The following is a 25,374-nucleotide window of genomic DNA, read 5'->3' as shown; positions in this document are numbered from 1 at the left end:
TGAAAATCGATAATTAGGCCTATTTTTAAAATTACAATTATATACGCATTTGTCAAAACCGAGAGACTTTCAAGCATCAAAATGTAATTTATTAATATGTATTTGCGCCTTCTGTTTTGTCTGAAAACTTCCAACACTCTTGCGTGTCGCGTGAAAAATAGGCGTCGGTTGCGGTTCTATTTCTAGCACGCGGTTTCGGCGCGGCTCGAGAAGTGTGTGTGTCACGCAGGCATGCTCTAACACAAGCTCTAACCGGTTAACATGAGAGCCGACATAAAAACGGACACTCCACGCCACGCAGAGAGAAATGTGATGCAGTGGCAGATCCAGAGTGAGACAGAAACACTAGTGGTTCACGCTTGCGCACATACTGCTGGTTTGGCGCGCAGTGTTCTGATTCGCTTATTTTCTATTTACTTGTTGAGGTGGACGCAATCAAGAATTACTGTTGGTTAAATTATAATCAGACCCTCTCAACCCATCCACCCCCCCCCCCCCTCTTAAAAAAAAACTCTTCGGATCTGCACGATTCACACAAGTCACCCAAACTGATGTGAAAAAAGCGGGAGGCGCCGAAAAGCGCGCTGTTTGCACCCCTGTAAATAACACGAGTTGTACTGAATGTCAGCTTGCTTATTTTGCTAAAGATAAGGATTTATTCAGTCTACATCTCATGTAAACTAGAAACTATGCTTCTAACGACAGCTTGAGAGCTGTCATTCCAACCACACAAGTTTGCGATGCTGTTTGCGAACGTTCGTTGGAACGATGGTTTTGGGAAACACCAAATCGTTGAACTATGCTGATAACGACGGAACTTGCGACCAATGTTGGCTAACGATGCTTTCGGGAAACGCACCCCAGTGCGGTTACAATTATTATAATTGTCATAATACAGACAATAATAATAAAGTGCTAAAATTATCACAAATAAACAAAAGATTTTGATGCACGTCATTCATATTAAATCGTATATTCCACCCCATACCCGTTATAGTTGAGAATCACTTTAAGCACGCAGGTGGGGGCTCACTGTCGTAGGCCATAATTTCTCTTTGGAGCACACCTTCATTCGGTCTGACTGTTAAAAATAAATGAGTTTTTGTTGTGTTGTTATGGCTACGTCTTATAATGCAGTTTTTATATTTCCAAAAACTCGCTATATAGCGAGTCTGAGTTATGAAAGCCACTTGATCATTTAAATGTTTTTGTATTATTTATTATTGATAATAATAATTCATTAGTTTTTGCAGTACACATTGCCAAAGAGGTCCCACATTGCGCTAAGAGCATTATTTTCCTTGCGATGCTGTGGCTCCGTAGTCGTGGCGTTCTCATCTTGGCATTCCTCTTCGCATGTCTCCTCGTTGAGCTCTGAAAGCTCCCTCTGAACCTTTTTTCGCACTGCCTGCTGCGACTCTTGTTCCAAATGAACCAGTCGGTGAAAACGCAAGTCAAGGTAGCTGGCTGTGTTCAGTAGCAAGAATGCATCTTTGTCGGGGCCATATCGCGCCTTCAGATCATTGACATCATTTTCATTTCTTTCAGTCCTGCTGAGTCATCGGTGGAGGGCTTGAGTTGTGTCAGAAGCACATACTGCAGGGGGAGGACCACTGATGCTGTTGGGTAGTTTTCTGTTGACATCGCCTGGGTGGCTACTTTGAACGGCTTCAGCACGTCTTTTTACCTGCAGAACAAACACACAGTTAATAACAAGCTTATCCTAGCGCCACTAATGTTAGATAGCTAGCTAACATGCTCTACTGATAACTAGTGAGCGCAGTTAGGCTATGTGCCACTTGACGTTACACAAAACACAAACTTAGCTTAGCTAACGTTAACTAGGCTTATACGTGTTACTACGTTTGCAAACAGTAATGTTAACTTTAGGGACTAAAGTCTAATAATATTATTAGACCCAACATTATTAGCCAATGTACTGACCTTCTCCATCAGGGTCCACTAGATAGTGCTGAGCTACAGACGGTTGAGTTTCTTCTCCATTATCACCGCTGCAACTGGGGCTTGTTGATCAGCTGACTGACAGATCATATCGTAGGTACTGTTCCAGCGGGTGGGGCAATCGTTGATGAGCTGGACTGGTTTGAGACCAAGGAGCTTCTGCTTGGACTCCAGGAGGTAGCTGTCTGTAGGGGAGTGCTTGAAATGCTGAGCTGCAGCCTTCAGGCGACTGACTGTTGTTGCAACGGAAGGCTCTGCAAGCCCCTTTCTCGCTGCCAGGTTAATTGTGTGAGCCATGCACGGGATATCCGTGATCCCCAAGTACCTCTCTACTGCATTGACATAGTTGGCCGCATTGTGGAGTTTTTCTCCACGCAGCATTTCCCTTATGCCACCTTTAGTTGTGTCGTACAGTTTCGTTATTTTACCATTCATGGTTCTGTAGCAGGGGATCTTGAATCTTGGCTCTAGCTTGTGGACGGAAGCTTGAAACCCGCTCCCATATATAACGTTAATGGGCCTCATATCTTCACAAACGAACCGTGAGAGCAAATCTGTCGCTCTATTTTGACGGGCATATGAGAGGCCTCGTGAAGGAGATGGCAGCATGGAGTCGATTCTGACCTGCTTCGTCCCCGATCCCAATCCCGATCATTCCTCCTCTTCCAGTTTACCGGGATGTAGTGTTAACAGGTGGGCTCTCATATTGCTGGTCGTTGCGTGTTATGTTAGTTTAGTCCTACACACTACTTTGTCTTTGCTCGTAATGTTTCCCTTTTTTGGGAACCCAAAGTAGCGCCCCATGTTGCTTTTTAGATTTTTAGGAGTGTATATTTCAAACTCCTCAGGCGTGTTTGTAGGCAAATTTAGTTTTCTTGTATACAAAATAGGCGCTAAGTAACCAGGACGCTAACGTCACCCATGACCACGCTACGATGCTAACATTGGCCCAAATGACCAATAATAGACTTGTTAATGAACTTGCGATTCACAACTTCATCAGGCGTGAAAAAGCCTTGAAATTTGAATTGAAAACAACGTTTTAAGCAAACCCATTTACAAAAATAAATAAATGCACATAACAGTTTAGAATATTAAAGGCTCCCTAATATTTGTTTGAATATCTTTTATTTTTGTTATATTCGAATTATATTCAAATAATGAAGTTCAGAGTCAAAGCCCTAGTATGAATGGATCAGGAGCTGTGTGCTGGTAAATAATTTTTTGAGGCTCTGGAAAGGCTGGGTGGTAGTCGGCGTCCAGGAAAGAGACTTGGGCTTGTTCTTGAGTAGGAAGAACAGTAAGAAGATTTAGAGATTGTTTTTGTTCACTCATTTTTTTTTTTCGGTTTAATCATGATCAGATTTTTTCTAGATCCTATAGATTTATTGTTTGACCTCATTATTCAGGGAATAGACACAGTATCTATAGAGTGGACTACACACACATTAATATCAATTAAGTGGGTAGAACCAGGACTGTGATTTGAGGTATGACTTACTATACGCATGGTGCGTAGTGTCTTGGAGATGTTGTCCGACAGAAGATCTGCACCAATTCTGCTGAGCTGCAGCCCATTAGCACAGAAAAACCTAGATCACTCCCAGAAATGATTCAAATTATTAACAAAGAGCAGTTTCTGTTCATTACACCATGACATTAACCATTAATTTAGGGCAAATAATCTACTAAACTTTTCATGTACTCGTCGGTATGTGGGAAGCAGTCCGGACACGATGATCCTTGTGCTGCATATCGCCTCGAACAGGCTCCTCAAGTCCCTCTTCAGAATCTCCATCTGCCGCAGCCTGATGTCCTTTACCCCTATATGCAGCACGAAAGCTCTGATGCTCGCATCACATATCGCGTCAGCAGCCATATCACCCTGTAGCCCAAGACTGGTTGCCCACTGAAGCTAAGCAGGGCTGAGTCTGGTCAGTACCTGGATGGGAGACTCCTGGGAAAACCAGGTTGCTGCTGGAAGAGGTGTTAGTGAGGCCAGCAGGGGGTGCTCACCCTGTGGTCTGTGTGGGTCCTAACTCCCCAGTGTAGTGACGGGGACACTATACTGTCAAAAGAGCACCGTCCTTCGGATGAGACATTAAACCGAGGTCCTGACTCTCTGTGGTCATTAAAAATCCCAGGATGTCCTTCGAAAAAAAGTAGGGATGTAACCCCGGCATCCTGGCCAAATTTGCCCCTTGGCCTCTGTCTATCATGGCCTCCTAATCATCCTCATATACTGATTGGCTTCATCACTGTCTCCTCTCCACCAGTAAGCTGGTGTGTGGTGGGCGTTCTGGCACAATATGGCTGCCGTCGCATCATCCAAGTGGATGCTGCACATTGGTGGTGGTTGAGGAGATTCCCCCATCTATGTAAAGCGCTTTGAGGTCTCAGAAAAAGCGCTATATAAATGTAACACATTATTATTATTAATTATTATTATTATTATTATCACCATTCAGGGTCTCGGGCACCTTCGCAGTGACATCGAGAACACAAGCACCAGGAAAACAGTGAAAGTGCACCTTACCTTTAGCTGAGGTATTGTGGACGTTACGGTCGACACCCGATTACCAGTGTTGCGTTCCGTCTCGCGAAGAGGAGAAAAGCGGTACTGGGTGGAGATATTAAAGACCGGGGGCAGCAGAGGGGGAGAGGTCATGGGCCTGGCCCGAGTCTTCCCGCTGCTGAAGCTGACATGCAGATGGAGCTCTGAGAACAGAGGCCTCAGCAGGACAACTCTCAAAAGTGAGAGGAAGCCCAGCCACGTTCAGTGCTAAGAACTACTTATAAAGATTTATGCATCTAAAAATGTGTAATGCTGTCAGCTCAAAGGGAGACTAAGAACCTGATACTGATATCAAAGCGGAGATATGGCGAGTGGAGGCCACAGCAGGAATACTCTCTAAATCGAGAGAAAGCCTAAGAACACTCAACCCTAAAGACATTTAGCCAAGGAGGCTCACAGAGAGCCTGGCAACTTCAGCACGATGCTCCATGAGTGGAGACACCATTCAGCAGAACATGAGAGGAAGCCTAGCTACGCTCCACATTACAGACCATCAAACCAAGGAGGCTAAGAAAATAAACATGTTATTTTCGTGGCCACTGAAAAACAACGTTCTTACTGTGTACAGTACTACTACAGCATGTAGCAAGATCAGGAATTGCTGTGACTTTGATTTGCAAACAGTTTATCAGAATCAAATACTCACATGTATTGTGTTTAAGTTTTATTAACTAAATCATGAACACATGACTATTCTAAACAAAGACATACACACTAATCACTCATACACACATGGGTAAAATGCAAAGTGTAAGAATCCGAAAAAGAAACAGAGGAATGAAGCTATGGAAAGAGTCAATTTAACCATCTTCAAGAACCATCAGTTTTCTAATTCACCTTGTTAAAAGGGGTGCAGAAATACATTTTCTACTGCCATACTCTTTAACAAAGAACACAAACAGGGTCTCACATTTACATGACTTTTCATATGTATTTGTGAGTATGATGTTTTTATTGCATTGATCACAATTTAATTGTCTTTCTTCAGAGTGAATGTGCAGATTATTATTGAAATTCCTCCTTTTTCTCAACCTCGTCACACTGAGGAAACGTCATTTTCTTTCCAGAATGAGTTTGTAAATGATGTTTCAGGCTTATGTGATATGGGAAACTCATATCACACTGAAGACACTTGTAAGGCTTCTCTCCAGTGTGAACTCTCATGTGAATATTAAGGTTTCCTTTAATTGTGAAACTCTTTTTACACTGAAGACACTTGTAAGGCTTCTCTCCAGTGTGAACTCTCATGTGCAGCTTAAGGTTTCCTTTAACTGTGAAGCTCCTTCCACATTGAGGGCAGGTGAAAGGCTTTTCTCCAGTGTGAACTCTTAAGTGATACTCAAGGTGTGCTCTGTATGTGAAACTCTTTCCACAGTCATGGCACATGAAAGGCTTCTCTCCGATATGAATCTTTACATGATTTTTAAGGTGATTCCTGTCTGTGAAACTCTTTTCACACTGAAAACACTTGTAAGGCTTCTCTCCAGTATGAACTCTCATATGAATATTAAGGTCTCCTTTAATCGTGAAGCTCTTTCCACATTGAGTACAAGTGAAAGGCTTCTCTCCAGTGTGAATTCTCATGTGATCTTCAAGGTTTGCTCTGTTTGTGAAACTCTGTCCACACTGATGACACATATAAGGCTTCTCTCCGATGTGAATTTTTACATGATTCTCAAGGTGATTCATGTCTGTGAAACTCCTTTCACACTGATGACATATAAAACATTTCTCTCCTGAGTGAATCTTCATGTGATGATTAAGGTGTGCTTTACGTCTGAAACTCTTTCCACACTGATCACAAACAAATGGCTTCTCTCCAGTGTGAATTGTCATGTGAGTCTTAAAACTTTCTTTTAGTGTAAAGTTCTTTCCACACAGTTTGCAGGTGTAAGGCTTCTCTCCAGTGTGTACTTTCATGTGGGCATTAAGGTCTCTTTTCTGTTTAAAACTGTGTCCACACTGAGAGCATATGAAAGGCTTCTCTCCAGTGTGAATTCGCATGTGAGTTTTTAGAGTTCCTTGTAGTGAGAAAGTCTTCCCACACAGAGTGCAGGTGTAAGGCTTCTTCCCACTGTGATTTCTCATGTGGGCATTAAGGTCTCTTTTATGTTTAAAACTATTTCCACACTCAGAGCATATGAAAGGCTTCTCTCCAGTGTGAATTCGCATGTGAGTTTTAAGATTTCCTTGTAGTGAAAAACTCTTCCCACACTGTTTGCAGGCAAAAGGCTTCTCTCTAGTGTGAATTCTCATGTGGACTGTAAGGGATTTTTTCTGTGTAAAACTCTTTCCACACTGAGAGCATGTGAATGGCTTCTCTCTAGTGTGAACTATCATGTGAGTCTTAAGATTTCCTTTTAGTGAGAAACTCTTCCCACACAGTTTGCAGGTGAAAGGCTTCTCTCCAGTGTGGATTTTCAAGTGGATTTTAAGGCTGTCTTTTCGATTGAAATTCTTTCCACACTGTTGGCAGGTCAAAGGCTTCTCTCCAGAGTGAACTCTTATCTGGAGATTTCTAGTTTCTGTTTTATGAGTCTGTGAGTTACTACAGGATTTGTCACTAGTCATGAAATCATGACATTTCTCTTCAATTTCATTCAGTTCTTGACTCTCTTCTTTCAGTTCTTGACTCTCTTCTTTCAGAGCCATCAGGTCTAGGGTAAAAACAAAAACGAGTTAACACTAGTTTAATGGCACAAAGTAACAGACATAAAAACATTTAGACATCTAAAACATTAAATCCAACAACATATTCTAGATCCTATGCCCACTAAACAACTGAGTAAAGTTGTAATCAAAAGTTGTATTGTGAGAGCCTCTTATTAATACTGTTAATTCTTAACTTTCTTTAGGACACATCCCAAGTACTCCGCCCGGATGTTCCACTGAAGAACGAGAACGCCACGTAAGAGAACATCTGTGCCTGTACTGTGGCCAGTTGGGTATCTAAGAGCAAACTGCCTCACTTGACTACCACAGCAGAATACTCCCAGGGTGAGTACATTCATTCTTCACAGTTATTCTACCTCATGTATGGAAGTACCAGTAAAGATAACCTTTTCCACAAATGCTATCATTACCAAGGCCCTTCTTGACTCTGGGGTAGCGGGCAGTTTTATTGATGAAGGCCTAGTCCGACTGTGCGAGATACCCCACTAATCCCCTGTGAATCTCCCTTGACAGTGGCAGCGTTCGATGGATGCCCCCTGGGGACCAGTCATGTTCGAAACACCAGCACTGACATTATCCTGCAAGTTAGTATTCTTCATATTAAAACCACACGCCTCTTTACTCAATGTAAATGTAAGCCCCAGTTCAGGGTACCACCCCCAGTCTAATGGCCAAACTGAATGTTTAATCCAAGAACAAGTTTTCTGAGAATGTACTGCCAACAGAATCAATCAGGCTTTCAAATCAATCAATCAATCAATCAACCAACCAGACTGGAGCCAATTCCTTCCCTAGGCTGAATATGCTCAAAACTGTCTTCAGTGAAGTGATATACAACGTGCGTCACCACATTTGCGCGTGCAATTGAAGAGTGCATGCTACGAGCGCAGTATAACAGCTGAGAGGACAGGAAAGTCTGTTTTTCTGAGTCGAGAGACTTTTTATTTCAGCGTACACTTACTGTACGTCACTGGTAGTTTCTACTGTGCTGGGTTCTCTGAAGTAGTCGTGATTCGCCTCTCGCAATGTAACATCCTCTAAACACACCTCTTAAGCACACTGAATAATGTAAGTAGATTTTTTTTACATAACATTACATAATCGCGATTAGAAATGCGATTAATTGTGCAACCCTATGTGTTTCTCCCACTTTTTATGTTTCTCTGCTGAAACCTGTCGGGGCCCGAGGGAAGAGGGGGAGGGCGATATCCAGAGCCCACTACCCATAATCGTGGATGACGAGGAGCCATACCAAGTGCGAGATCTTCTTGACTCCAGACGTCAGGATTGATGACTGCAATATCTGGTTGACTGTGAGGGGTATGGCACAGAAGAGAGGTCTTGGGTCAATGCAGAGGACATCCACAAACACACACTTAACACATAATTCCATAGGACTCATCCAGAGACCAGCCCCTCGACCTCGTGGAAGACCCTGGTGTCGAATGCACCCTTGCGTCAGGAGGCATCCTCTGGCTGGGGGTGGGTAGTGGGTATTGGTTGTGGGCGGGGGGTTTGTGTCACGAGTGCCACCCCAGAAAATCTTTCCATTGGCCAACGGAGGTCACCCTTTCCTGAGTATTAAACCACAGACTAAAATTCCCAGAAACCTCATACCCTAACTAATCACGCTCACACCTGTCAGTCATTTCACAAACTATTTAAGCCATGAGAACACTAGGTTCGGTGCAAAGTCTTGTATTGCCACAGCCTACATTTCTGAGCATTTGTCTGTTTGATATACCCGTTTCTTGACCTTGTTTGGATTACCTTCTCTTGACCATTTGCTGCCTGCCTGTTGTTATTTTTCTGCCACAATTCTGCATGTGCAAGATCATATTTTGAGTGCGCAAAATGGCATTTGGCACACGTGTTAAATGAGTTTCGCAGAGAAATGTTCGTCTCGCAAATGAAAATATTTTGAGCGAACGAAAACTAATTTTGCATTTAAAATACATTTTTCCGTATGTGCGCAGACATTCTCTTTTGCATGCGCAATGTTTCACCTGCTTGCTACCCTGATACCCGTCCTGAGAAAAAGTCTAAACCAAGAAAAGTCAAGTCTCCAAGCGCCGATAAGATTTGTATTTAATATCTGTACTTCAAATTTCTGACAGAAAGCATAACAGCATGCCATAACTGCTACATTCAATTTGACCAAACACAGCCAAGCTTTTCAAATCTAAGTCAAAGCAAAGACGAACCGATGAAGATACCACCCGCAGAAGTAGCAGGTAAGTTTGTTGCTGTTTGGATAAATAACTTTGAGCTCACTTTTGGACTAATGTTAGCTAACACGTGGAATACTGACGTTAACCGCTGTAACATGATACGGACGCTGGTGTTTATATTCGTTCAAGCTTGACAACCTTACTGCCTTTTTATTTCTAATATACATTACAGATGGGTACAAAGATTAAATTGTTAAAAGTAATGCTTATAATCGGGCATTCATCTGAAACTGTTGAGGCAGTGAAGAGTTGTGAATATATTACCCACCAGGTACATTGTACTCCACATACTGTCATTCTAAAGAAGAAAACAAATCATGCGGAAGTGTTTTGTTTTGTTTTTTCTAATTTAAGTTGTGACATGTGTTGACAAAGAATGACTGAAAAAAGACTTGAAAAATGAAACCAACCTGTTTGTTCCTCAGTTTCTTCATGTTTGACACTGAATGTTTCTTCAATCCTCACGCCTTCACTCTCCTCTTTAATAAACGCCGTCTTTGTGTGTTCCTCAGTTTCTTCATGTTTGACACTGAATGTTTCTTCAATCCTCACATCTTCACCCTCCTTTTTAATAAACGGCTTCTTTGTTTGTGTCTCAGTATCTTCATGTTTGACACTGAATGTTTCTTCAACCCTCAAATCTTCACTCTCCTCTTTAATAAACACCATCTTGGTTTGTGTCTCAGTATCTTCATGTTTGACACTGAATGTTTCTTTAATCCTCACATCTTCACCCTCCTTTTTAATAAACGCCATCTTGGTTTGTGTCTCAGTATCTTCATGTTTGACACTGAATGTTTCTTCAATCCTCACGTCTTCACTCTCCTCTTTAATAAACGGCATCTTTATAATAGTGTGTCACGTGGATCTCAGTCGCTTCACCAGGAGTTTTTCTGTGTGTTTGGACACTGTCCTGTTTAAGAGGAGAATAATTAACAGTAAGAAAAACACGTCCAGGACATTTCTACACTGGCCAGTGAAATGTGTCCACAGCATATTAACTCGTGGGAACGTGATAATATGCAAGATGTAAATAAGTTCAAATGTTGAGGGAACGATATATTTTTCTCATGGCCACGAGTTAAATGTGTAAACAACCTGTGTGACCATAGCAACCTGGAATTATCATAAACGAATAGGCCTTTATTAATATTTATTTTAAAATAAGGGTGGAATTAAGAAATTATTAAATTAACCTATATTATAGCCTTTTGTATTGCGTGCGATGTTGACCATGGCAGCATTAGAATGAAGTTTGTTATTATCAATAAATGATAAAAGAATATGTAACAACATAAAATATTATAGGCCTACATGAAAACACTTATCCATCCCATCTCACAGCATTTTAAATCCATTCACGATCGTGTCTTCATTTATTATTATTATTAGCTACTATTATTATGCATATTGAATCTAAATAAAATGAAATATACAGCCTAATATGGTAAATTCTCATAAAGTTGACTTACAGTGAAATTCCTGTGCGCCTACAGAAATAAAGTCAATTAAAGCTGCAAGCAGCATTTATCGGGGTTCAAGCAGTTAAGGCCTTTAAGCACAAGAGCATCAAAAGTTATTAAGTTTTATTTAGCAAGCATGTAACCACTGACATAACAGATGGAAAAGACAATTTACAGGCAATCTACCATAGGAAATATATGGTTTTAGAGCTTTTTAACAGTTATAGCGCCACCTATCGTCTGATCTCCATAAAATGTTGCATGCTTGTTAATGATGTTATGTCACATATGCTCACCATATTTTTGTGAAGTTCTGAATTTTCATTTAGGATTTAGGCTTTTTAAATGACCCTATTACAGCCATCCATATGCAAAAGTTGAACTTTTTTTTTTATAATTATTGATCTAGAGCAGGGATGGGCAACTTCGGTCCTGGAGGGCCACTGTCCTACAGACTTTAACTCCAACCCTGAAAAAATCACCTGCCTGTAATTTTCTAGTAATCCTGAGGACCTTGATTAGCTTGTTCAGGTGTGTTTGATTAGGGTTGAAGCTAAACTCTGTAGGACAGTGGCCCTCCAGGACCGAAGTTGCCCATCCCTGATCTAGAGAGTCCAGAGAATTGTCCTAGACTGGTCTGGTCTGATCGGGCGAAAAACCTAGGACTAATTCGCAAAAGTAGGTTTTTAACATGTTTGCGAATATTTAATGAACGGTTTGATTGACAGCAATGGTTCTTGAGGCAAAATTGTTCAGCATGAGCAGATCTATCAAATGATATGCATTTTGTGATGATAAGTGTAACACCACGTGATTACAGAGCCATACAACTCGTTAGCGCCAACTAGTGGCCGATTTCTTTCAAAATTCTTACAGAGCTCTAGGGCCATGAGTCGAACATGCCCATCGAGTTTCGTTTCGTTCGTCCTCTGTTAACCTTGTCTAATAGGTGCTCAACTTCATTGGCCAATGGCGGCCATGTTTTTCGAGATAAGCCAATGTCCTCATAGACATACATGGCACCTTGGACCAAGACACTGCATACCAATTTTCAAGTCAATCGGACTAGCGGTCAGGTGGTTATAGCCTTTTTCATGTTTTTTTCATGTTGTAGCGCCACCTAGTGTTCAATTATCACTCATTTTTTTTACTGTGACCCCAAATTGAATTCATACACGTGTACCAGGTTTGGTGAAGATATCTCATTTACTTCTCGAGTTATAGCCATTTTAGTAAAATAGGCTCCTCCCACAACGTTCATTTTGCACCAATAATTATTGATTTTCAGACTCCAGAGAACATTTCTGCACTGGTTTGGTTCCGATCAGGCGAAAAACCTAGGACTAGTTCGCAAAAGTAGTTTTTTGACTAAATTCAAAATGGCGGGAAAATTTGCATACCGGAAATGAAATCAGAGATATATGTTTTGTTGTTTAGGAGTCCAGCTTTCCAATGATATAAGACACTTGAGTCTACGACATACGGTCTAGGAGTTATATGTTTTGCGCTTTTGATTGCTATACCGCCACCTATGGGCCAATCGGGGTCATACTCTCTCAACCTCACCTCGATTTTTGTACTACCATCTGGCAAAGTTTCAAGTCTCCAGCACTTACGGTTTGGGCTGCATGATGCGTTTTACATATAACATAATATAATATAATATAATATAGGCTAGGCTATATATTAGGGATGATTCGCAATCTTTGAATGGTTGAATAGTCGAACTGCGTGCGAAATTCGAACATAAAATAGCTTTTTCGAATATCGTTATATTTTCGTTCAATTACAATGTGTTCTACATAATTGATGCCATGCCCACTGTCACAGATCGCACAGCAGGGTATTTTCCTGTCGGGGACACAAGGTGTCGCTAACATGAATGAAACCCCCTACTGCGTGATCTAGGCTACCTGCATTGTGTACATAATGTAAACAAACAACAGAAGAAGAGCATTGTCGTGACTGTTAACTCTGCGACCAACCATGCAACAACCAAGAAGCTCCATGTAGGACTCTTTAAAAAAAAAATAACAATGATAAAGTTGAGTGTAAATTATGCTAAGCAAAGCTGGCATACCACCACTCTACAATAACGATGCATAGCCACCTGAGATCAAAGCACCCAGGAGCAGCTTCATCCTCCTCAGGCAGCACCCACCAGTCAATGGCTAGTTTCTTGGGTAGACGCAAGTTGGATGCTAGGAGCAGTGAGCAGATCACTATGCTAATTACTAAGATGAAAGCTAAGGATATGGAGTTGGACAAAAACTATGATAAAACCTGTTGGAAAGCATCTTTTGCAGCGAGAGAGAGAGAGAGAGAGAGGGGGGGGGGGCGGGCGCGATCGAAAAGTCGCAAAGTGTTTACTTTTATTTGTGCGCGCGCGCGCGCGCGTGTGTGTGTGTGTGTGTGTGTGTGAGGCGCGGGCGCGATCGAACAGTGGAAACATAAAAACATACTCCGTCATTTTGTTTATACAGTCATTCAAACTGCTAAGTGTTTAAAGTTACTGTTCATTAAAATTAAATGTAGCAAATTAATTTTCAATTCATTCAGGCACAATTACCAAACATATCTTAAGGTCAATTTAATTAAACTAATTATATAAAACTATTGTCAGTGCACTACAAATAAACTGGTTCTATGCCTTTATATATATATATATATATATATATATATATATATATATATATATATATAGTGAGGAAAATAAGGATTTGAACACTCTGCTATTTTGCAAGTTCTCCCATTTGGAAATCATGGAGGGGTCTGAAATTGTCATCGTAGATGCATGTCCACTGTGAGAGACATCATCTAAAAAAAAAAAAATCCAGAAATCACAATATATGATTTTTTAACTATTTATTTGTATGATACAGCTGCAAATAAGTATTTGAACACCTGTCTACCAGCTAGAATTCTGACCCTCAAAGACCTGCTAGTCTGCCTTTAAAATGTCCACCTCCACTCCATTTATTATCCTAAATTAGATGCACCTGTTTGAGGTCGTTAGCCGCATAAAGACACCTGTCCACCCCATACAATCAGTAAGAATCCAACTACTAACATGGCCAAGACCAAAGAGCTGTCCAAAGACACTAGAGACAAAATTGTACACCTCCACAAGGCTGGAAAGGGCTACGGGGAAATTGCCAAGCAGCTTGGTGAAAAAAGGTCCACTGTTAGATCAATCATTAGAAAATGGAAGAAGCTAAACATGACTGTCAATCTCCCTCGGACTGGGGCTCCATGCAAGATCTCACCTCTTGGGGTCTCAATGATCCTAAGAAAGGTGAGAAATCAGCCCAGAACTACACGGGAGGAGCTGGTCAATGACCTGAAAAGAGCTAGGACCACCGTTTCCAAGGTTACTGTTGGTAATACACTAAGACGTGGTTTGAAATCATGCATGGCACGGAAAGTTCCCCTGCTTAAACCAGCACATGTCAAGGCCCGTCTTAAGTTTGCCAATGACCATTTGGATGATCCAGAGGAGTCATGGGAGAAAGTCATGTGGTCAGATGAGACCAAAATAGAACTTTTTGGTCATAATTCCACTAAACGTGTTTGGAGGAAGAAGAATGATGAGAACCATCCCAAGAACACCATCCCTACTGTGAAGCATGGGGGTGGTAGCATCATGCTTTGGGGGTGTTTTTCTGCACATGGGACAGGGCGACTGCACTGTATTAAGGAGAGGATGACCGGGGCCATGTATTGCGAGATTTTGGGGAACAACCTCCTTCCCTCAGTTAGAGCATTGAAGATGGGTCGAGGCTGGGTCTTCCAACATGACAATGACCCGAAGCACACAGAAGATCTGTGTGGAGGAGTGGGCCAAAATCCCTCCTGCAGTGTGTGCAAACCTGGTGAAAAACTACAGGAAACGTTTGACCTCTGTAATTGCAAACAAAGGCTACTGTACCAAATATTAACATTGATTTTCTCAGGTGTTCAAATACTTATTTGCAGCTGTATCATACAAATAAATAGTTAAAAAATCATACATTGTGATTTCTGGATTTTTTTTTTTTAGATTATGTCTCTCACAGTGGACATGCACCTACGATGACAATTTCAGACCCCTCCATGATTTCTAAGTGGGAGAACTTGCAAAATAGCAGGGTGTTCAAATACTTATTTTCCTCACTGTATATATATATATATATATATATATATATATATTAGGGCTGTCAATCGATTACATTTTTTAATCGCGATTAATCGCATATTGTCATGAGTTAACTCGCGATTAATCGCATTTAATCGCACATTTTTTTAATTGTTCTAAATGTACCTTAAATTAATACTTTTCAAGTTTGTAATACTCTAATCAACGTGGGCATGGATAAATATAGATGCTTTATGCAAATGTATGTTTATTATTGAAACCATAGTCAATATAGAGCATAAGGACGAGACATGTTTCAAAGGTCATAGATGTTTTTCAAAGAACTTGTTCATGTCTATTAGACACGTAGAAAGAACAAAAAAATGCCAGGTTACCATTACTTCTCTTTCTTTGCACAGAGCAATTTACTAACACAAACATGTTTAGATTTTTGCATGACAGGGCAGCTCTTCTGAAAATACTAAATGTACATTTATTATTTATTAGCCTATTACATTGTAGTTTGTCTCTCTCTGTGCCCATTTTGATGAAGCTAAATTCTCAATAAAACTGTTTTCATTGGTATATTTTACTGTTTCTGTTGTCAAACAACGGAATGAATTTGAAATGGTGACTGAAACGCGACCCATTAAGACATAACCAGCTCTCCCTTCCAAGACGTTAATCTGCACAAAAATTCTGATAATCGAGCCGTCGTCTGGTGAAATCAAATTCACATAAGATAAAGACAATATCTGTGCTCTGATTTCGGCTATACTTGTAAAAATAGAGAAGCAACATAATATCTGTGCTTAACTGAGTTAAAGCGCTGCTCCTCCGCGCGAGACGCAGAGAGAGAGAGCGAGCGAGCGAGCGAGAGAGAGAGAGAGAGAGAGAGAGAGAGAGAGAGGCGCGCGCGCGTGCTGGGAGAGCAGTACCGGTGGTACCGGTAGATTCTCAGAAACTAACTTAAATAAGGTTTGGGCACTTTGTTGAAGGGAAAAAATCGCTAAATGGGTCTGCAATGTCGCTAAGTTAGCAACACTGTGTATCTCCATTTCTCCAACTAGGGGTTGGGCCACGGGTCAAACAGAAAATACGCGCTGCGTTAATCGCACGTTAAAAAAATTTGTGCCGTTAATATGATTTTGCGTTAACGCGTTATTAACGCGCTAACTTTGACAGCCCTAATATATATATATATTATATGTAAAATATAATATTAAAATATAACATAATATATTATGCAATGAAAGTATACTGACATGCAGTGGTGGAATGTAACGAAGTAAAAATACTTCGTTACTTTACTTAAGTACATTTTTCACGTATCTGTACTTTACTTAAGTAGAATCAATAGTGCATACTTTTGACTTTTACTTCGTTACTTTTTGCAGCAATTATTATACTTTCTACTCCACTACATTTCTACAACGTTTGTTTACATTTTCTGATCAGTTTTTCCCCTTGCCAAAACAGGGATTGAAAAAAATCTCCATGTTTTCGGTGCTGACGCGTTCATGTAACATGCAACTGTGGCGCTGCCAATAAAGCTGTCACAAAGAACCGGCAAAAGTAATGATTATGAATATGTAAAATATAACAAGGAGACATTTTAATTGATGCTGACGCGTGATCTTTGCAGTGAACGCGCCAGAGAGAAATGCACATTTTATACGGATTACATGCAGAAAACAGTCTGTTTTCTTTCGTTTTGAATTGTTCTGTTTAAAAGTACACATTTCAAGTTTTCTATATATATATATATATATATATATATACATCTCAGGTCTGTGAGGCAAGTAGGCTACAGACCTGAGTTTCGGTTCATGAGTTTCACCTGATCTATTTTCTGCTATATTTACTTATTTATTAAATCCATGAAACATGAATGAAATATTGATTAAAATTAAGATACAATTAATACGAAAAAAAATTCACTTTAAAGAAGGGCTTTTGAGGTCTCTGTGAACGTTTTAAAGCAGTATTTTAGTGCCGCTTTCAGAGCGCTCACGTGCTAACGGAGAACTGACACGTCCGTAACATTGTTTTTTCCTCATAAATGTGAACACAAAAAATAAAATGAATATGATATGTTCTGTGATATGTTCTTCATCCGGTGGTTATTACTTTTGGTTTGCACAGTGAAATTCACAGAATTACTAAAAAATATTTTGCCACCTAAAAGTTAAAGATTTTTTTTTGTGTCACGTCCATTACGGATTTATATTTCCCTCATATTAAAATATAAAACGCATGTGTCTGTAGACTAGCATTTTTCTGATGTCTGGACTTCTTTATTAAGGGAGTATGGATATAAACAGTTTCAATTGGTATTTGAGAATTTAAATTTCAAGTTTTTACTGCAATTGTCACGTCCATAACGCTGGGATTGCCCAATTTTAAAGAATTTATCCAGGTCTATGTATTGTATAATGTTAACTTCAAATAAGGGGTGTGTCGCGATTCTGCCTTCTCACACTCACACCGCGGGTTCGTGGATCCGAGTGTCGCGATTTTGGTTTCATATTGCATATTGTTACAGCCCTAATTATTAGAATATAGACATTAAAGGGTAAGTTCGGTATTTTACACTTAAAGCCCTGTTTACAGATCATTTCTGATGAAATAGAACGGTTAAGATTAAAATTTGGACACATGCTGCTGTCCCGAGAATTTTAGGTTTCTTTCGCTTTCCACAAAACCTCTAGAATGGGTGTATGTGCACTCGAACAATCCTTCCTAATACGCATTAAACTTTCGTTTACAAAGACGTGAAACTCACCGAGTGGTCAGGCGTGTTCACTGATATGCTCACACAAAAATCGCTGCAAAAGATGTCTTTCATAAACTAGCCAGGCACCAGTTTTACTGGATACACCAGGTTGAGGCATGCAGAGCACTGAAGGAAAGTTTAATGGAGGATGAAGTGGCCATTCACATAGACTTTTCTGAAAATTTTAACTGCACGCTGAACACCGGGGTGCAGGCTTTCCACTTTAGCAGTAGTAGGCAGCACAAACCCTTGGATATGCGTCAAAATCTTGTGTTTATTTGTTATAATCTTAGCCCTTTATTATTATTGTCTAACCTGTATTATGACTGACACTTGACGGATTGCTTTGTTCCTTTTTTGGATAATAGCGTCTTCTAAATAGGCTATGTCTATATTAATAATAATAATGATAATTATTATTATTATTATTATTTGCGTTTACTATAAATGAGTTCACTTAAGACAGTAATATGTTTATCATAAAATAATTTATGAATGTTTTATTTTTATATAACCTAACCTTTTACAGTTTTGGAAATGTGTTTGTGTTATATTTATTTTTTATATGTGAATATTTTATATTCTTTTTTTGCTTATTCTATTATACTGAGCTTTTTCCTCCCAAAAAAATGGACTTTAAAGATACAAGTAAATGTCGTTTTTTAGAAAATAAAAAAGTTAAAACACAATGCAATGCATCCCGCAGCTAAACAGGCGGCCTGAATCAGCCGGCACAGACGGGGGGAAGGGCCACAAATCCATGAGTACAGTTTACAAACCCGTGGAACGGATTTAGAACGGTTTATGAATTTGTGGGTACAGATTGCAAAAACTGAAGGCACGGTTTACAAATCTGAGAGTGCGGATCAGGATATTGTGGGTACGGTTTATTCATCCGTGTGCGCGATCTGTTAAACTGATCGAGGGAACAGTTTTAAGAATTCGTGAGTACGGTTTATAAACTGAGGGGACGGGTTTCCTCAGGTGACTTCCCGGGCTCCATATTATCTAAATGTTCCGGGTCAGCGCAACTAAAATGCAGAAATTACATTTCACATTCTTGTTAAACGAAAAAGAAAAAGATATATTTGGGGGGGAGATATGCTTGTTTTATTATTAAAAAATAAGCCTACATATCAGTGAATGGATTAAAAAGACTTTGGGATTATATGATTACGTTTTTTTTGTAGCTTCGATATTCTTTTAACATTTAGCCCATTAATAATAATAACATTATTGTAACTTCATTAGAGTGCGGTCACGGTCACGAGGGGCAACAAATGAAAACAGACGCTTATTTGTCCTCACTATCTATTGGTGTATTCTATAGAAATACAGTCATATAGCCACAACTTTACTGGCATGATCGGGCATTTACAGTCCTGACAAAATATATACTTTAAATAACATAATATACAGAAAGTTAATTAGGTAAAGAGATACAGGGAATTAACAGGAAAACAAAGTAATGTAAAAGTAATACATACAATGAAAAAAGGTAACCAAAAATAACAATATAAAAATATATTAAATAATAAAAAATAAACGACCAGTGAATGTATTTAAAAGATTGTTGGATTGGATAGATAAAAATGTTTTAGAAGGCATATTCTTCTAACATTTATTGATAAACTTATCCACGACATATAATCACAATAAGTGACCACATTAAAACGAAGTGAAGCGAACATGTCCAGAATGCATCTCGAGGTGATCGGTTCTGCACAGACTTTGCTAATCTCAAACGAGCCTATTAGTTCCCAGAGAGCAACAAACAGCTGATTCACTATATAGGGAGCGAAATGAGACGCATCTTTGTTATTATTCGCGTGTGGATGCGCTTTACTCACAAAACACGGTGTTCATTACTGTTATAAGATGCATTACGATGTTAACTTCAAAACGAATTCATTTCACAGTTCTCTTTATTATTGTCTGAACGTGTTGTATTGATAAAAACACTTTACATGATTAAAAAACACAAACCTTTCTTCAACAGAATCACAGATGCAGGAGCGCGGCGCAGCCTTATGACGTCATATTCCCACACCAAAATAAAAGTCCCGTTCACTCGAAATATAAATTCTCATACAGAAAACACATTTAAATTATAAGATAAAGGATTGATTCAAATGATAAATCGCAGATTCCCAAAGCTATCAATACCAATGAGATTGTTTTTTTCAAAAGCCACAGGCTTATATCTAAATATAATTATACCGACCATACTACTATTTAATTTATTAACTAAAACTGAATCCTTATTATAATTAATATATCCATCTTATTCCTTCTCAGTTTCTCCACAAAATATAAGGGTTAATAGCCTATATAAAATCAACAATTTTTCTTTGTTTCGTTAAAGTGCATTATATTAAAATGACTGTGACTGTAAAGAAGTGCACTCCTGATGGGTTTAACATGATGGGTGGATAAAATCTGATTTATATTTCATTATCTCTAATAAAATTGGAGATATGGAATTTGTGCTGAAATGTGACTAAACATCTCTTAGGCTTTCACATTCACAAACAGTTTCTTGTTTACTGGAAACTGATTTGCAAACATTGTACTCCTCATAACCCTTACGAAAATTAACCATGGTTTTTTTGTAGTAACTATGTTTTTTTTTTTTGTAGTTACCATGGTTTAACTATGGTTTTTGCAGTAAAACCATAGTAACTACAAAATGAACCATAGTTTAACTAAGGTTTTTGCAGTAAACCATAGTAACTACAAATTAACCATGGTTTTACTACAATAACCGTGGTTTAACCATGTTTTTTTTTTTTTTTTTTATAGTTACCATGGTTTAACTATGGTTTTTGTAGTAAAACCATAGTAACTACAAAATGAACCATAGTTTAACTATGTTTTTTCCAGTCAAACCATAGTAACTACAAATGAGCCATGGTTTTTGTAGTAAAGCCATAGTAACTACAAAATGAACCATGGTTTTCAGTGTACTGTTTTTTTTTTTTTAGCATGTTTTTGTTCAGTCCAATGTAAATATATCTGCTGTGCATATGTTGCACTGAATTGTTTGGTAAAAAAAAAAAAAAAAAAAATATATATATATATATATATATATATATATATATATATATATATATATATATATATATATATATGTGTGTGTGTTTCAACAGCATACGTGTATCTGCAAATATTTTTATGAACAATCTGAACATTCAATTTGAACTATTTTAGTATTATGGCAAAGCTACAATTTGAACTATTTTAGTATTATGGCAAAGCGTACTAAAGTGATTTTATGACCAACAGTAGTTGGTTAGACAAAAATCTGGTGATATGAATGAAGTGTGTGTGCCATTTTGTGATGAAGTGTGCAACCAATACTATATGTAGTTTTGGTTGCAGTGCTTCATTTTGCATGATATATTAGGTATTTTGCAGTTTGGGTGTGTGGTTTTCTAAATTGTGTATTTTAATAAAACTAGGAAAAAAATAGTTTGCAAAATTGTGTGTTAGCAATTGGAAAAAAATGTAATTGTTCTCACGTCAAGGGTGCAGTGATAGGTCAAATTACTGTTTCATTCATGATTGGTTGATGCATTGAGTATGTGGCATAGCAGCAAGACGCTGATTGGTCGAAATCGCTTCAGCCAAGGAATTTTTCGAACTGACAGCTGGAAGCAGGCTATCGTTACACGACAGCAGCGCGGTCGAGTTTATTGGTTTATTTGAAATATTTAACTTGAAGAAGACGCAATTTAAAGGTGAGTTCTGATAATTTATGTTTATATGTAGTTCACAAGTCGAAAATATAAATATTATAGCCACTTGACGTTAATTTAGCGAGTTAAACTCTAATGGTCACCAGCTGGAGTGCCTTCGAGAGCCACCAGAGGCCACTCCACATTAGACTGTGATCACTCCTTCAAACACTACATTTCCCATAATGCACTGCCCGGACTCATCAGCACTCATCTCTTTCACCTGTTTCTCATCACCTTGTTTCACTCACACCATAAATACCTGGGTTTCACATTCACTCATTGTGAAGTCTTGTTGTACTGTTAGTCTGCATTTCCGTGTTTGTTTTCTGTTTTTGACCCTGGACTGTTTATTGGACTCTGTTTATTGCTGCCAGCCTTGACCACTGCCTGTTTACTGGATTTCGAGTTTGGATTACCCTTATTTAATAAAGCTGCGTTTGGATCAATCTTCGTGTCTCGGAGCATTCATAACATAAACTAGCTTTGCACCGAATGCTTTTTAGCCATGTTTGACTTGTAAGTTATGTTACACTTTTTAATATTTGACTATCCCTTACGAAAATTAACCATGGTTTTACTATAGTAAAACTGTAGTTAACTACGACCGTAGTAACCGTGGTATTTTAAATACCACGGTTACTACAGTCATAGTTAACTACAGTTTTACTATAATATTAAAATAACTGTAGTAAAACCATGGTTTTTAAAAACCTTGGTTTCCGCCAAAATACCACGGTTACTACAGTCATAGTTAACTACAGTTTTACTATAATATTAAAATAACTGTAGTAAAACCATGGTATCAAAACCATGGTTTTTAAAAACCTTGGTTTCCGCCAAAATACCACGGTTACTACAGTCATAGTTAACTACAGTTTTACTATAATATTACTACAATATAACTGTAGTAAAACCATGGTATCAAAACCATGGTTTTTAAAAACCATGGTTCACACCAAAATACCACGGTTACTACGGTTGTAGTTAACTACAGTTTTACTATAGTAAAACCATGGTTAATTTTCGTAAGGGTATCTTAAAAGTGATAAAAGATAGAGACTTTCTGTAAATTAGAGAAATATTAAGGATGACCCAAAGTTTATGTAGGGATTACATTTTCCCATCTAATTTGCATATTATGACGTCATATGGTGGTGGCCATCTTGGATTATAGAATTTTCATGAAAAGTCACGTTTAAATGATAAAATGCAGCACTTCTTTCCCCCCAAAATGTCCCTCACCTTCTGTATGCTATATTGCACAATAATGAATGCTCAGGTAAATAGTAAGTAGTAAACAAACTGTGTAAATCATTACTAATAAATGGTAGAAACAAACCGAATGCATGTAGCGTTTGGCCTTTTGCTGTAGAGATTTTCCATTTACTACATACAGTAGGCACTCTCATTCCATGTATGGGGCACATATATATTATTCATATGACACACAAACACAAGTAGACAAGACCTGTTTAGTTCAAAAGCTCACTCGCCACGGCAAGGCACAGATCATGAGTGAGATGACGAGACAAGATGAGAGACAATGTTAGTATTTTTTTTTTCTTTTTTGTGTTTTTTGTTGTTGTTGTTGTTGTTGTTTTTTAGCTGACAAACACATCACAAGAACATGAACACACAAAAAAGAACACATATTGTACACTACTAAATGGTCAGGGAAATAGATAGTAAATCAACAGTGTAAATCATTACTAATAAATGGCAGACAAAAAAAAAAAAAATAAATAAAGAATTTATGTAGCAGGCCTTTTGCTGTAGAGATAATGACTCCCTATCCATCCAGGTGACATTTCTTGTAGTGTTTCATGGTGTGGTACCTCTCATTGCAAGGCACAACACAAAGACCCACCCCACAGTGCCTGCAAATGTATTTTGTCTGACGGCGGCCTTTAGGGCGGGTCCGGTCAGAACAAATGACACAATCTGGGTAACCATCAGCCTGGCAGATAAAGTGGCGCTCAGTGAGTCTCTGTGGCAAGTCTCCCAGTGTGGATGACTTTTGGCCTTTGTTGCTCTCTTTCCTGGAGAAGCCTTCCAGTAAAGCAGTGATGACATCCTGCACGAAGACTTTCAGGGGCTTGTGAGGAGCAGCAGTGCAGCGGCAGTAAATGATGTGCGCATTCACCATGCTTACACTGAGAATGGCATTTCAAATCCTGTAGTACCATTTCCTTGACCTATGGGGAAAGAGGTAGGTCTTCATTCTCTGGTCTGCTGTGTCGACACCCCCCATGAATGAATTGTAGTCATCAACACAAACAGGCCTATTTATCTCCCTATAGCCACTATCAGTGTGTTTGGTCCTGATGCGCTTTCTGACACATGTGTTGGAATGCAGTGTAGAGAGCATTGTGAGGCGCTTTGTATCATGCCACGCACAAGCTAGCATTTTCCCCTTCCTCATGAAGACTGGGTCATCTCCCTTGCTCAACGGTAACTGTTCACGGGTGAGGCCCTTTGGCATCCCCTTCCTCTTACTGCTGACAGTCCCACACAAACCCGAATCATTGCTTGCCAGCTCATCTGATATGGCTGGCGAGGTGTAATAGCTGTCCATGTACACCTCATGCCCTTTCCCTGTGTACGGGGCCATCAGCTCACGGACAATAAGGTGTGTAGCACCGAAATCGCTTGCATTAGGCCTACTTTGTCCAGTGTACATGGACCACTTTAGCACATAGCCTGACTTGGCTTCACTCAGAACAAATACTTTGTAGCCATATTTGTCTGGTTTGTTTGGGTTGTACATTTTTAGAGTTGATTTCCCTTTGAACGCAATGGTCATTTCATCCAATGACAGCTGCTTAGATGGACCATACATTACTGAAAACCAGGGGATGACCAAATTGATGATTGGGCGGATTTTGAATAGCCTGTCATACCCTGGCTGACCTGTCAACACACTCTTCATTACTGGTGAAGTGAAGGAAAGACAAAATCATCTCAAATCTATTCCTGGACATCACCTTGCCAAATCCAGGTGTTGCTGTTGGCCAATATTCGGCCCAATAATCCTCCAACTCTGACTTCTCTACCAGACCCATACTCAAATGCAGAGAAAAGAAGGCTTTCATTTCACTGACAGTTACGTCAGACCATTGATGAAATCTGGAGTGTGGCTGGAGTTGATGGGAGGCTAAAAACTGATGGGCGTAGCGATTTGTCTCATTTACAAGTAAATTCCAGAAATCATCAGAGAGAAAGAGTGATAAAAAATCTAGGGGCGAATTGGCATTGGAGAGTTCTCTATCCCCCAGATATCCCACTGGCTGATCAAAGTGTGGGATCCAACTTTGGTACTCATCCTCATTGGCCAAATACTCAAAGCCGGCATTCCCATCAGCTTGCGATAAACTATGCATAATAGCCCCTCTGCCCTGTGTCACATCGCCTCTGTTCCTGCTACGAGCAGCGCGGGCGCGGCCAGATCTGCCTCGCGCGCACCGAGTGTGCACAGCTCGGACTACTGTTATTGTCATTGCGACTCCCCTGCCTCCACGTTGCCCCCTAACTGTCCTATGAATACTTCGACCTCGTCTAACATACCCAGTGGCATTAGACAGAGTATCCACCACAATACTGTCGCCGCGATTGCGGAGAGGCACACGGTCAGAAGACAAAGCTACGTGGCTAGCGCGGTAAAAATCTCCCGCCTCATTCCCCACAACACTAACACGCCTGCTAACCTCGCAATGAAAACTCCGACCCCGGGAAACATTGTTCCCACCACTGACATTGGGCAAAGGACCATCTAAAGTTACATTGGGCAAAGGATTCACCGTTTGTGCTTGGTGTAGGACTATACTTTCACTTTCAGAATCA

The 25,374-nt window shown here is 39.5% G+C and overlaps 1 protein-coding gene across 4 annotated transcripts in view; it reads right to left on the bottom strand.

Moving 5' to 3' along the window:
* Positions 1-25,374, bottom strand: part of LOC307157248 (uncharacterized protein) — a 175,885-nt gene that overhangs the window by 43,132 nt on the left and 107,379 nt on the right. For 2 of the 4 annotated variants that reach the window (XM_079869112.1, XM_079869113.1), the window contains exon 3: positions 5,194-7,194. The exons of 1 other annotated variant lie outside the window; for it this stretch is intronic. In XM_079869112.1, the coding sequence (XP_079725238.1) occupies positions 5,543-7,194 (1,652 nt within the window). In that variant the 3' untranslated portion in view covers positions 5,194-5,542. Of the gene's footprint in view, positions 1-5,193; positions 7,195-9,851; positions 10,355-19,780; positions 19,846-25,374 lie in introns of those variants that run through there. One more of the 4 variants, XM_079869111.1, reaches the window with a different exon arrangement.

The sequence above is a fragment of the Squalius cephalus genome (assembly GCF_949319135.1).
Source record: "Squalius cephalus genome assembly, chromosome: 4".
Taxonomy (NCBI): Eukaryota; Metazoa; Chordata; class Actinopteri; order Cypriniformes; family Leuciscidae; genus Squalius; species Squalius cephalus.
The sequence above is the reverse complement of the archived record's forward strand: the minus strand, read 5'-3'. Positions and strand labels throughout refer to the sequence as shown.